The following is a 15,140-nucleotide window of genomic DNA, read 5'->3' as shown; positions in this document are numbered from 1 at the left end:
AAGCCTTGCCTTAGAGGCAAGATGACAAAGCGACCATTTAACGGTAAGCCTGAAAGATGTATAGACACACTTGACCTTATACATAGTGATGTATGTGGTCCCCTGAGTGTTAGGACCCGCAACCAACACGTGTATTTCATCACCTTTACCGATGATTTCTCACGATATGGTTATGTGTACCTAATGAGATATAAACTTGAATCCTTTGAAAAGTTCAAAGAGTTCAGACAAGAAGTCAAGAAACAGTTAGGGAGAGAAATTAAAGCCCTTTGATCAGATCGAGGTGGCGAGTATCTCTCTGACGAATTCAGGGACTATTTGAAGGCCAATGGGATTATCTCATAGTTAGCTCCTCCTGCAACACCCCAGCTTGACGATGTTTTAGAGAGGAGGAATAAGACATTGCTAGACATGGTTCGGTCACTTCTCTCATGCTCAGAATTGCCCACATCCTTTTGGGGATATGCGTTAGAGACCGCAATTTACGTGCTGAATCGGGTTCCAACCAAATTGGTTCCGAAAACTCCATACGAACTATGGACCAGAAAGAAACCAAGTGTCAGACACTTGAAGATTTAGGGTTGTCCTGCACACGTTAAAAGAGTGAGTGCAGACAAGTTGGAATGCAAGACCAGCCATTGCCTATTTGTAGGCTACCCAAAGATTCAGTGGGTTATCTTTTCTATGACCCAAGTGAGCGGAAAGTGTTCTGTAGTCGAAATGCCATGTTCTTAAAGACGGATTATATCTTGGACACTCATCGTCAGGAAATAGTTCTTGATGATGAGAGCTCATGATCAGTGGGAGATGTCCCGCTGGTTCCAGGTAGTGACCAACCGAGAAGATCCACCTGGGTATCCAGGCCACCAGTCCGTTATGGTTATGACCAGGATAGTTATCTGGTGGAAGCCTTGACTAGTGAGGAGAATCTCGTGACTTACGCGGAAGCTATATTGGACATAGATTCCCAGAAGTGGGTGGAGGCCATGAGAGCTGAGATGGACTCGATGGAAGCCAATGGAGTCTGGACTCTAGTAGATCCGCCCTCCAGGGTAAAAGCAATTGGTTGCAATGGATCTATAAGAGGAAGAAGGGCCTCGATGGCAGGATTGAGACCTACAAAGCTCGTTTGGTGGCGAAAGGGTATACTTAGAAAGAAGGTATCGACTATGGGGAAACCTTTTCGCTCATGGCCATGCTTAAATCCATTAGGATCCTGCTAGCTGTAGCAGCATACCATGACTACGAGATTTGGCAAATGGATGTCAAAACTGCGTTCCTGAATGGAGATCTTAGTGAAGATATCTACATGCATTAGCTGCAAGGCTTCATTGTTGCTGGTCAGGAACATATTGTATGTAAACTTAGTAGATCCATATATGGACTTAAGCAGGTTTTAGGAGTTGGAACATCCCTTTTGACTCTGCCATCAAATCGTTTGACTTTGAGCAGAATCCAGATGAGCCCTGTGTTTACAGAAAGTCTAGTGGAGATAAGGTCACCTTTTTGGTGTTATATGTGGACGATATCCTACTCATTGGGAATGTTGTAGGAATGTTGACTTCGGTCAAGGTATGGCTTTTGTAGTAGTTCTCCGTGAAAGATCTTGGAGATGCTTCCTGTATACTGGGTCTTTGACTCTATAGAGATAGATCGAAGTGGATAATTGGATTATCCCAGGCTGCTTACATTGACAAAGTTGTCAAAAGGTACAACATGGAGAACTCCAAGAAAGGAAACGTTCCTTTCAGGCACAGTCACTCTCTCCAAGAAGATGTCTTCCAAGACTTCTGAGGAGATTGAGGGCATGAAAGACGTTCCCTATGCCTCAGCCGTAGGGAGCATCATGTATGCCATGTTGTGCACTCGCCCTGACATTGCTCAGGCGGTGAGTGTCGTAAGCAGGTTCTAGCCCTACCCAGGGCAGGAGCATTGGACAGCTATGAAGAACATACTTAAATACCTTCAAAGGACAAAAGAGTTTTGTCTGGTATTCGATGGAAGTTCATTGCAAATTCCGGGGTCTACATTTGGGTATGTTTTCACGATAGGATCGTAAGTAGCAAACAGGGGTCGATGACAGACTCCACAACCGAAGCCGAGTACATTGCTGCAAGTGAAGCTGCCAAGGAAGCTGTGTGGATGAAGAAGTTCGTTCACAAATTAGGAGTGGTTCTGTCCAACACATCACCCATCCCATTGTTGTGTGACAACAATGGAGCGATCGCCCAGGCTAAGGAGCCTCGGGCCCACTGAAAGTCAAAACACATCGAGAGGAAGTACCATGTACTACGGGAGATCGTTGGTAGAGGGGACGTCCTGATTCAGAAGGTAGCATCAGCGGATAATGTGACAGACCCATTAACTAAGATACTCAGACAGAAGGTGTTTGAGAAACACGTGGAAAGTGTGGGACTCCGACTTGTACCAGATTGGACCTAAGTGCAAGTGGGAGCTGTTGGACAGTTTTTGTATGCCCTTAGCTTCAATCAGTTTTGATGTACTTTTGATATTTAATGTAAATAAATGAAGTACATGTTTGATTCATGTTGTGTGGTATACTTTTGTGTAAGACCCTAAAACTGGACACTTAATGAGACTTGTGTTAGTTTTAAATGTTCACAGCCGTTGGATAAGTCTGGGGAGATTTATCCTGCCAAGGCTGACACTGGTGTGTTGCCAACTGTTGGGGTGGCTTGTCTCAGTTGCCAAGGTGAGACCCAAGGCACACGTAGTGTAGGATTACTTGAACCCTTGAACCGGACTAGATTTCCAGTATTGCCCTGGACCTTGGAGATTGATGGGTAAAACTGAAAAGTTACACCTGACCCCTAGACCCGATTATGGAACTGCACTAGGTGTCGGATTGGGCTGTCTTTGATATGGCAATCAGTGAGATCCTTAGCGGGGGTCAAAACCTGGGTATGTTGGGACAGTTTGAGAATTCATCTGAGTGGATGATCATAGTGACGGAATCAGCCCCTTTGTCGGACAAAGATAATGATTGGGGATGCACTCTCTCTGATGGAAACCAAACTGCTGGCAGTTCATTTCAATCATTGGAAATTTGTTTTGCAAAATTTATATATGATATATACCTAAGTATGGTTTCAAAATATTTGCAAATGGTTTTAATTCCCGGGATCCATGTAAGTAGAGAGTGCATCACTGTTCCTTGCAGGCGAGGGAGAGGTTCTCTCTTGTCGGGCAGTGTTTGATCATTATGGGCAGAGAGGCTAAGTGTAAGGCCATTTGGGATAATACCTGATGGGCTATCTTTGCACCTGCCCACAGTCCCTAGGTTTTTAAAAGATGTCTTGGCCCAGGGACCACTTAGTGTATGTGTTGGGCCCATAGGGTCCATGCAATGGGCTCAAGGGGTTCACTGGGCCCACCAGTGAATTCGGCTAGGCCTTGTAACAGAGGCTGGGCCAAACCCATGTGGATGGTGTGTAGATGAATGCTTGGGTCCCACACCATACAAAGAAGCCCAATTGGACAGCAGTTTGGAAGACATTTTAGCACATAACCTTATTGGGCCTAAAGCCCATTTCGACCTGGGCTGATTTGATCAGTCATTATTAAGGGGCAGATTTGAGATTAGGATGAGCCCAAAATCTTATCTAATCTACAGATAAGATTAAGAAGAGTTCTGATCCAAATATAGATTTGGATAAGGGCAACTCCTGATATGATCAGGAGATTTTTCTTAATCATTAAGCAACTGGAGGAAACCTTATTCGAATTACATGAATTCGAACCCTAGGGAACACACAACACACCCTGCAATTTTGAGATAGGATCTCAGAAACCCTGGAGAAGAAAATCAGTTCACAATCTTCTTCTCTAGCTCCCTCCTGTTGCAGCCACCACCATCTATTGCAGTTCGATTTCTCTATCAGAGAAAGATCAAGAAAAGTTCTTGATATCAGTCTTTGCTGCAAGGCTTATTCAGTTCGGTGCTCATTACTTCCAAAGGATTCTTGTGAAGGATTCAGTGTGTAGGATGCACTTTGCTGGTTCTGTTCCATAGTTGCTGTGTCATCTTCGGCAGGAACGGATCTTGGTGTCTTTTTTGGGTGTGAACACCAACTTTGAGAGATATTATTTCTCTGGATTAGGTATAATCACTCCCTTCTCTTTTGGTTCAAATCTGGTTCGGTTCTGGTTCAAGTAGGATCATTGAATTTTGATTCTAAAATCAGGGAATGCGATTCCCAGTTGGAAGGTAGGTAGAAAATTTTTGAAATTCATCCACCCATTCCACAACCTTTTGGCGTCCATACAATGGATTCTACCATTACTTTCATTGGTTTGGATCGGTTTCATCATTGAGGGGTTTTGATCCACTTTTCAATTCAGCAGAACTCTACAGTTGCCTTTTTTTGGACATTAGCAGAAAGGTACTCTTCTTTTTTGTCTCTGGTTCAAATTTCTTTTGGTTTCTGGAAGTGTGTGTGGTTGCTTTTTGTCTTTTAATGGCATCATAAAGGATGGATATTGTTCCTATTAAGTTCAACGGTACGAACTACGCAGGGTCTTTGGGGATTCCTAGATGGATCTGTGTTTAAACCTGATGACTCTAACATTAAGGGACTTAATCAGTGGAAGATCAACAGTGCAAAAATTGCATCTTGGGTTCTAGGCTAAGCCGAAACTGTTATTTCTATCCCTATGAGAGGGTATAGGACAGCCTATGAGGTGTATCAATATCTTGAGAAAGTTTATCGGAAATTGAATACCTCTAGATAGTATCAAATTGAGGTTGACATTTTTTCTTACTATCAGGGAGATAGAAAGGTCTAGGAATACTATGCCGGGTTCATTAACCTTTGGGCAGAATATGAGTTAGTTCACATGGGAGATGATCCTTTAGACTGTTGTGTTAAATACATGAAGGAACACTTTGATAGGAGAAAAATTTTGCATTTCCTAATGCATCTAAGGCTAGAATTTGAAGTCGTCCGATCTAATATCCTAAGTCAAGGAACACTTCTTGACTTAGATACTATTCTTGGGGAGATTTTGAGTGCAGAAACTAGGTTGACTACTCAAACTGCACTGGCTGGAATGAAGGATTCTAACATTGATGTTGTCTTCTTGGCAACTAAACCAAAGGGGAAGAAGAATTTCTCTAAGATACAGTGTTATGAATGTAAGGAGTATGGGTATAGTGTCTCCCATTGTAAGAAGGAAAACACATGCACCTACTGCAAGCAGGTCGGCCACATTATCACTTAATGTCCTACCCGACCTCAAAAAGGTAGTGGTCCAAATCAGAAGAAAGGGAACTACAAGGCCTATCAGACTGCTGTAGATGGTTTAGATACTTCCTCCTCTATCACTTTTGTAGCTATCTAAAATGACACCTCCAATGGCATGTCTAAAGAAAGGATTCAACAGCTCATGTCCTCGGTTATCTCCTCGGCTCATGTCCTCTAATCACACGACAGGGGCTACTCTTGGTCAGTATCCCAAACCCCATCTTTCCAATAGACATATTATCACTACAAATGGTGAGAAAGATGACATACTTCATTGTGATGCTTTATATTTATCTACCTCTAAATCATCTCCGTTTCATTTATCCAAAACTCTAATTGTACTAAAACTCACCACCAATTTGATTTTTGTTGGCCAACTTATAGAGGAAGGTAAAAATGTCTCATTTACCTCTGATGGTTGTTTGATACAGGACCGACAAACTAGGTAGTTGAAGGGGAAGGGGCATAGACTGGGAAGACTTTTTGCCTTGGAATTTGAGAAGAATAAGATTGCTTCTGCTTCTACTTCTTGTTTTCTTTCTATCACTTCTAGTTCTGGGTCTTTTAATTGTAATAATGATTGGCATTTGTGGCATAAACACCTTGGCCATTCTTTTTCTCTAAGAAACTTAATCAGCTATTTGCTTCTGATAGTTTACATGTTTCTACTATTTCTTTTAAGAATGTGAATAAAGATTGAATTACTTGTGATTTATGTAAGTCATATTTTACCCTTTTCTTTTTATTCTGAGCATGCAACCGTTCCTTTTCATTTAATACATAGTGATGTCAGGTCATCTCTAGTTGTTTCACGACTGAGATATAAGTACTTTGTTACCTTTTATTGATGATTGCACTTATTTCACTTGGACTTATTTTCTTTGAAAGAAATCTGAAGTGTACACTGTTTTTAAACACTTTCACACCTATGTAACTACCCAATTTGATTATCGAATATGTGTGCTAAGATCGGATTCAAGGGGAGAGTATATTGATGGGGATTTCCAAAATTACCTAAAACAACATGGAATTCAACCCCAAAAATCCTATTCGGGCACCCTACAACAAAATGGGGTAGTAGAAAGGAAGAATGGGCACATCTTGAGTGTAGTCATAACACTTTTACAAGATTCCCATGTACCCTCTTAGTTTTGAGTGGAGGCAGCCAATACTTTTGTGTATCTCATAAATCATCTTCCGTCATCTATTTTGAATAACTCTTCTCCTTTCAAATATCTCTTTCACAAACCCCTAGACCTATCCATGCTCAGGGTTTCTGGTTGTGCTTGTTTTGTCCACCTTCCACCCCATGAACGCACAAAGTTAACTACACAAGCAACTTTGTGTGCCTTTATGGGAAACAAATCTGAAAATAAGGGGTTCATTTTCTAAGATCCTTTGGTTCGTCGCCTTAGAATCTCTCGTAATGTAGTCTTTCTTGAAAGTGTGTCATTTTTTGAACATATTGTGAAATTCCCAACTCCTTCTATTTCCTTGTTGCATAGTTTTGATTCTACAGGTACCTCAGATATTCCATTGTCACCTCCATAGTAGCTTCAAACGTACTTCAGGAAGCAACGACTTTCTTCAGTCTCCATCCCCCTATTCCGTCTCCAGTTGTTGATCTGATCACTCCAGCTCCCTTAGTAAGTGTACCTGACCTTCTTCCTGAACCCACTTTACGCTGTTCCACTAGAATATCTCATCCACCAAACCGCTATGTTTATTCACCAGACCATAGCTCCTTTTCTGTTATTTTTTCTACCACAGACATTCCTAGATCTTACCAGTAGGCCATAGCAGAACCACACTGGAAAGATACCATGGATTTTGAGATTCGAGCCCTTCTTGAGAATGACACCTGGGACCTGGTTCAAGCTCCACCTAAAACATCTCTCACAGGAAGTCGATGAGTCTATTATGTGAAACTGAAATATGATGGGAGCCTAGACAGATATAAAGCCAAACTTGTTGCATAGGGCTACAAATAGGAATATGGGATAGACTATGAGGAGACTTTTCCTCCTGTAGCTAAAATGACCATTGTACGTCTTTTGATGGCTATATCTACAACTAAATAGTGGACAATCCATCTGATGGATGTCAAGAATGCTTTTCTTCATGGGGAGTTGAAAGAGACAGTCTATATGAAGCCCCCTCCGGGATATTGTACAGACCCACAACTTGTTTGTCATTTGAAGAAGTCACTTTATGGCCTGAAGCAAGCTCTTAGGGCCTGGTTTGAGAAGTTTAGATCCGTCATCACTGATGCTGGCTTTACCCAGAGTCCTTTCGACTATTCCTTATTCATCTTAAGGAGGAAGCAGGGAGTAATGATGTTACTCCTTTATGTTGATATACTCATTATAGGGGATGGTACAAAAGGAATTTCTAGGCTACAACAGTTATTCAGTGAGTCCTTTAAGATGAAGGACGTGGGGCCTTTGACATATTTCTTAGGACTTGAAGTGAGTAGAAATTCTCGAGGCTACTTTGTTAATCAACAGAAGTATGTGGCTGATCTTGTTAAACTGACAAATCTTGGTGATTCTAAGATTGTGGACACTCCACTAGAATTGAACCTGAAACTCAGCAAAGATGATGGCTCTCCTCTTGAAGATCCTACCGTTTATCGTCAGCTAGTGGGCAGTTTAATTTGTCTCACCATAGCTTGGCCAGACATATCTTATGTAGTTCAAATAGTAAGCCAGTTTGTGTCTTCTCCAAGACAACCACATTTATCTACAGTTCATTGGATTAGAAGATATGTGCGAGGCACACTGTTAGATTGGATATTCTTCTCCTCATCATCTCCTATTCATCTTATAGCCTATGGGGATGCTGATTGGGCTGGATGCCCTAACACCCGACGGTCCACTACTGGCTGGTGTGTCTTCCTAGGCAACTCTCTTATCTCATGGAAGTGCAGGAAATAAGTTACTATGTCCAAATCCTCCACTGAAGCTGAATACAGGGCTATGTCTTCTGTGTGTAGTAAGATCATATGGATTCGGGCTCTTCTATTTGAAATACTAAATGAGCCATCATTGTCTATCCCTCTGTATGCAGACAATATCAATGCAATAAAAATTGCATCCAACCCCATCTTCCATGAGAACACCAAACACATAGAAGTTGATTCCCACTTCATTTGCGATACAATATCTCTTCCTCATGTCTCTTCCAAGATCCAACTAGTAGACTTGTTGAGTAAGGCAATGACATGGGCTCGACATTTATTTCTAATGGACAAATTGATGCTTATTCCTTAGGTATTAATTTGAGGGGGAGTGTAGAGACAATGAAATCTAGTCGTAGGGCTATTTTTGTACTTTTACTTTTCTTTGTTGTATATCTATTCTTTGTATTATCTCTCTCTTGTACATTAAGGGCATATCTATACTTTTACAACTTAATATAAATATATCTTTTAGGGTGTTGATTGACACAAGGTGTCACACCCACCATTCAGTTGTACTCTCTTCTTTCTCTCTTTTTTGACTTTTGAACTGATTTTGACACATAGACAATAAAGCTAAGACTAGGACTGCTAAGGGTATATCATACCCAATTAGGAATCACCTTCCATAAAATTTACTTTCTTCTAGAAAATGTTACCAAATTTGCTTGGAGCGAAGCCATTCCCACTCAGATAATGTATTAATCCTTCTCCTTAAAGCTTTGAATTTGGGAATTTGTCCATGTTTTAGTAGACATCAGCTTTGCATCTTGAAATTTGTCTTGGTTTACTGGAAACTCTAACTGTTGAAATGTGGAGTTTATCAAATTAAAAATTATGGGTCATGGTCTAGAGAAGCTTCCATTTTCCATGTCAGGTTGTGCTGGAATTATACTTTCAAATTCAACATCTTTTAATAGATATGCCAATGAATTGTTTTAAATAGCAAGTTAAATGCTTTTATATAAGTTTACATAAGCTTTACATATGATAAAATAGTTTTATAAAACACAAATAAATGATCTTCAGAGGCGACCACGCATGCATCTAAATAAGAGCAACTAATACTTTTAGTGGCAATTACAAATGCTACTGTAAACTATAAAACATAACTAGGATTCTTAAAGCTACTTATAGAGGAAAATAAATTTGCCTTAATTTTAATTAAAATGCCTCTAAAAATGTACATTAGGTGGCATTTATACATGCCTCTATATAATGCTTTTAGTAACAATGCTTTAGAGACATGATTATGTGTCTCAATATCTTATTTTTGGAGGCATTTATTGGATGTACCTCTAATTATAAGTCAAGTGCCTCTATAACATTTAGAGGCAATCATCTGAATGCCTTTTATTCTTTTTAGAGACATTTTTTTTTTTGCTTTTAAGCTCCATTCACTTTTCGGTAAGTTATTTACCCGAGTAAATGCAGTTATTTGGGTAAGTTTCTCTTAGGAGACACTTACCCGGGTAAGTGCATTTACCCATGTTCTTTTATTTCTCATGTAAATAAGGCAATGACCATTTTAGCCATAAAAATCCTTTATTAAAAGGGGAATTTCTGTCCCATTCAAGTGTTGGCAACTTTCCCCTAGGTGGGAAAGTTATTTACCCACCTAGGAGATGGGTAAGTGATACCCAATAAAATAAACTTTCCCTACTCCCCACATAAATCTGTAAAAAGAACATGGGATTCTTGGTCAATGGGAACCAAAATCCCATTGACCAACTTTCTCCCCTCTCAAAATCCGAAAAAAGAACGCCCCCTTAGAGGCATTTTTTGTTGCCTCTATAGCTTATTTTTCTAGTAGTAAGAGATCATCGGAATTCTTAATTTTGATTTATTTTTAATCATCTATATTGATAATTCTCTAAACTAAACCTCTGATTCTTGATTTTGTTAGATTTTACATGATAATCTACACTTAGACATTGTTGGAACCTATAATTGATCTAATCATTTGTAGCAATAATTCTTTGGATCTTTGATCTTGAATTTAACCCTTGATAAGTCTTTAAGATCTACACTTGGAGACCATTAGAACTTTGGTTTTTGATTGATTTTAATAATCTACATCAGTGACTCTTCATTCTTGATTTCAATATTTATAGGTTGTATATGATTAACAACTTTTTTCGTTTTCTTTGGTATTCGGGGGTATGCACCATTAATAACTTCCCCTGACCCTTTTTTCCCCCAAAGTGCTGGTTGCGGGATTTATCAATTTATGCGAGGACTCTATCTAATATAATCCAGCTGCCTAACACTCTCTAAAACGTAAACGGTTGGAACCACTTATCTAAAAATAGCTTTTGGGCCCACTGAGAGTGGGACCACATTTATTTATAAGTGATTAAATAAGTCAGTAACCCAAGTATAAAGAGAGACATATGGTCAATTAAGCCTTACATCTTGTGTGATTTAGGGTTGAGATCATTTTGCGATTTTTCAAAACCAATAAAATATATCGAACACATATGCAACCAAATTAGACTTAACTGCATTCAATTTGGCCATTAGTGTCCAAAAGGATATTATAAGGATTAGAAACCCAACTACATGGGAGAAACCTAATCTTCTTTCTACTTTGGCACATCTCCCTTTGCTACTCATGGGTTAAACAATCATAAGAAATTTTGCTTTATGCAACTTAACAAGTTTTTCGCTTTACGAATAATATGGCGATTTGAGAACCTCTTGGCGTTCCAATATATGAAAGACGTAATTAATAATAAATAGGTTATATTATAAAGTTTTAGTATGAAGTATGTAAGGAGACATGACCAAATGGCATATATGGTCATTACTTTATAGTAGAGAATTTTTCTTGGATTTTAAAACAATAAAAGTTATTAACCACATAGATGCCCCAATTAGGCATATCTTCGAGCTATCTAACCAATTTCTTTAGGGTTAAGAATAGTCAATTATACCCTAAGTAATTGGTATCTTTATGGACTTGCGTATTCATATTGCCTCTTTAATCCTTATTACAAATTATTCTAATAATCAATTATACCCCATATTATTATGCATTAATGCCAGTCCGGATTTCCTAGTAACTCAATTCTACAATCCTCTCTACTAACTCAATAAAACAACGTCACCTGTATCTAAACATGCTTTAGAATTCTAACTTGTGCAAATAGTTAAAGACTGTTATTGTCCTTCTGTTAAATGATTTTTCTTAAAATTTTTGTTTTATTTTATTTTGTGCACGATTTCTTTGAAATTCCTCTCACTTTCTCCTTGCTGGTGTTGCCGGAATTTGCTATATTCACCGGACAATATGCTGATTAGGACGTTCCCATCTCAGATGCCCTTTGAACCTCTCAAAACCCTTCAAATATAAGTCAAAACCCAGTAATAAGATTATGCTTAGGGAGGCAGCAAAGCCTGTCGTGTTGCAACGAAATAGTCGACGGAATTTTGCTCCATTCTTGTAGGCTAGTATGGCCATGCCTGCTTGATGCGAGCTTGGATTGGGGGTGAGAGGATTGCCTGGAACGTCATCTTGCCACACGGTGATCATGGGTTGGGCCTGTGATTCATCTACCGAGGAAATTGGTCATGCTCACTGACCATGGGCTGGCTATACAAATCAGTCCCTTCTATTCCTATTTGGTCTTACGGGAATGGCTATACAAAAGTCAAAAACTGTGATAATTGGAAGCAATGAATAAGATCTTACCTCAACCTGCTTGTTGGCTACAGAAAAATGCAGAGACGTTTACAAACTTATCGGGGTTACTCATTAAATCCAGCAACTGCTCCAACACATTCAAGCGCCTATGCTTGACACATAGGTGCAGAATGATCTCACCACGACCCACGAGTTGAAGAACCGTTCCAGGTTTCTCCGTAACCAGCTCTTTAATGGCATCCACTTGGCCTTTAATTGCTGCTAGATGGAGGGGAATCATTCCATCTGTATCGCGAGCAAGGCAGAGGCTAGAGCCAGAATCTTGATCCCGCAAAGCTTTCACGATTTCAAGGTGCCCTCTTGCTGCTGCCAAGTGAAGTGGAGTATGTCGTCGTGGGTCTTTGAGGCGAGCAAGTTCAGGCTTGCGGCTCAAGAGCAGTTTAACAAAATCAACGTGACCGGGGGTGTCTGCTATGTGCGAAGGAGACTCTCTGATGCAACTCACAACCACTCTATCAAGAATTTGATTGTCTTTTTCAAGCAAATCGGACAAGGACTCCGCATTCCCTTGCAATGCTGTTTCACGAAATTGTCTCTCCATTTTCATGCTTTCACGAATCCCTTCCTGTTAGACAGTGTATGCCCTTAGCTCCAATTAGATTGATGTACATTATGACATTTATTGTAAATGAATAAAGTATATATTTGATTCATGTTATTGTGGTGTGTTTTCGTGTAAATAAAGGGGCGAATCTGGGATTAAATTAGCAGATAGGATAGGGTCTTACCTTATCCACTCAGAGAATCCAGATCTGAAGACAGATTCAGATCTAGAAACCTCCTAATGAGATTAGGAGAGAGCTGATCTAATCTGCAGATAAGATAAGGGCTTATCCTTATCTCTTAAAGAGGACTCCTAATCCAAATACAAATTTGGAATTGAAAACTCCTAATTAAGAGCTCTCTTTAAGGCTATAAAAGGAGGAGGGGGCGAACCATTCATCCCATCCAGAAATCTCAGAGATACAAGATCTCAGAGCACAGAGAAAAGTCGAATACAGTGTGACTGCGCCTTCTCCCTGCGTTCTCCTCCTGCCACCACCATACTGCCAGTTCGTTCTCCAGTTTTCTAGGAGTGCTCAAGATCAGATCTTGATATCAGTCTTTAGAGAAAGACTGATTTGAAGTTGTGCTCATTGCCTCCATCGAATTCTTGTGAAGGGTTCGGTTCTTGGGAAGAACACTACTAATTCTGCTCCACCCTACACTATGTCATCTTCAGTGGGAGCAGCCTTTGGAGATTTTCTTTGGGCGTGAACACCTTCATTGGGAGATACTATTTCTTCGTATCAGGTATATTCCTCTCCTACTTTTTGGTTCAGATCTGGTTCAGTTATTGGTTCAAGATTGATCCTTGAAAAATACAGTTTTTCTAAAATAGGGAATGCGATTCCCACATGGGAGAGAAATTTTTGAAATTTCGCCCTATTTTCCTACAGGGTTTGGCCATCCATATGATGAATCTCTCATCCCTCCAGTGGTATCAGATCCATGGTTCAAATCTTGAACCAAATTAAATCAGATCCGAAGTCGCACAAATGGGAAAAAGGCGTTCTACCCGATTTGCGCAGATTAGGGTTTTTCTAGGAAATCGGTTCCCAGTTAAAGGGTGAATGATCTGAAATTGATTTTTATAAATCTGAAATTTATTTGGAACTGTTCTTTATTATTTTCTTGATTTATGGGTTGTTCGTACAACTGGAGATCGAAATCTTCATTAGCGCAATGAACCTACGATTTGCATTTTTTCTTTTTACATTCTGGTCTGTAAATAATTTTTTTTTTATTTTCTAGACTGAATGTATAGGATTTGATCAGGTGTAATATTAATAGAAATTAGGTTTTCTATTTATTTTATTTTCTTGATCAAAGATGGCGGCGCAGAAGTAGAATTCGTAGATGTCAAGATCGCTCTCTGTGATTTGCAGTTTGTGAAACTGCAAACTGTGCTCTGACTTTTGTTTTGTAGGATGGAGGTGTGCGAACAACCTTATGACTGATTCTTGCTTGTTCTTTAATCAGTAATTAATTTTAGATCATTTTTTTTTTGAATTAAATCTTTAATTAAAAATCAAACACCCATTCGAACCAGATTGGTTCAAACTGGTTGAACCGAATTTGTGGTTCGATGGAGGCTGATTGTCAGCCCTAATTTCCCACTTATGGGTTAAGGGATTGATGGTTAATTAAGAGACTTAATTCGGCCCACACCTGTAAGGCCCAGTTTTAAGGTGTTAAAACTGCAAAAGCCCACTTTTTGCAGGAAAGCTATATGGGCTGAACTGCTAACTACTACTCTGCCCATATACTTAGATAATATTAATTGGTAATATTATGGATTAAAAATGGGCTTTAATAATGGGCTTTAATAATGGGCTTTACAGATATTAATTGATTGGATCAATTCTGTCCTTGCATGTGATGTATGGATGTGTGATGTGCTACGTACATGGGCCATAAGTACTTGGCTCATGCAGATTCGATAGTGACTCTTGCGCACACCATGGCTGAATGCACATCATTGCCACGGTGTCCCTAAAGATCATTGGATGATCTCCCTCAGTGGTGGGCCCCACACCCCTGAAAAGGATACGTGCGAAACCCTAGCCGTTTAGGGCCCACCAGAAATCTAGCTTTATGAAAGTCAGTGGGACCACTCTGATTTGACGTAAATTAAACTAGGGCGTAACTTTTGTTCCCTCCTGAAATATGAGTGCATGTGATAGGGAGATTCATATGATGAACTCTCTAAAGGCCTTCCAACATTAGCATGAAGATGGGTCATTCAGTAATGAGGAAACACACTAGAAAATGAGCTATCCATTTGCTGCTGCATCTGTCGGAATGTTTCATAAGATGATAGGGGCATCATAGACCGATGTGGAATGGGCTTCACCAGAAAATGGGAACTCTCTCACGGTACCTTGGCGTTCACGAATGTGATGGGTGAGCACTCATTGGACAGAAAGGTTTAACCTAAAATGGCTCTGAACTTTGTCTGACAGAGGCCAAAGGGAAAGTTCATATGATGAGTGGATATGATCATTCACAAAAAGGTGGTGGGGTTATGCAGCTGAAATAGTTGGCTCCATGCACCCTATGTGATTTCCCACATTTCCAGAGACAATTCACAGTCTCCGTCATTAAGATAGGAGGGAAATCTCATAGATGAATAAATGAGAATGGAACATAGATTAAAAGCCATATCTAT

General features: G+C 39.8%; 1 protein-coding gene across 1 annotated transcript; it reads right to left on the bottom strand.

Annotated features, from left to right (window-relative positions):
* Nucleotides 1-11,918: 11,918 nt before the first annotated feature.
* On the bottom strand, nt 11,919-12,470 carry LOC104610205 (uncharacterized). Its single transcript, XM_010276719.1, has one exon. It carries the CDS (start codon nt 12,468-12,470, stop codon nt 11,919-11,921), a length of 552 nt encoding a protein of 183 aa, XP_010275021.1.
* Between the last annotated feature and the right edge of the window lie 2,670 nt (nt 12,471-15,140).

Source organism: Nelumbo nucifera, chromosome 5 (genome assembly GCF_055504915.1).
Source record: "Nelumbo nucifera cultivar China Antique chromosome 5, China Antique-T2T, whole genome shotgun sequence".
NCBI classification, from domain to species: Eukaryota; Viridiplantae; Streptophyta; class Magnoliopsida; order Proteales; family Nelumbonaceae; genus Nelumbo; species Nelumbo nucifera.
This window is presented reverse-complemented; position numbering and strand designations above follow the sequence as displayed.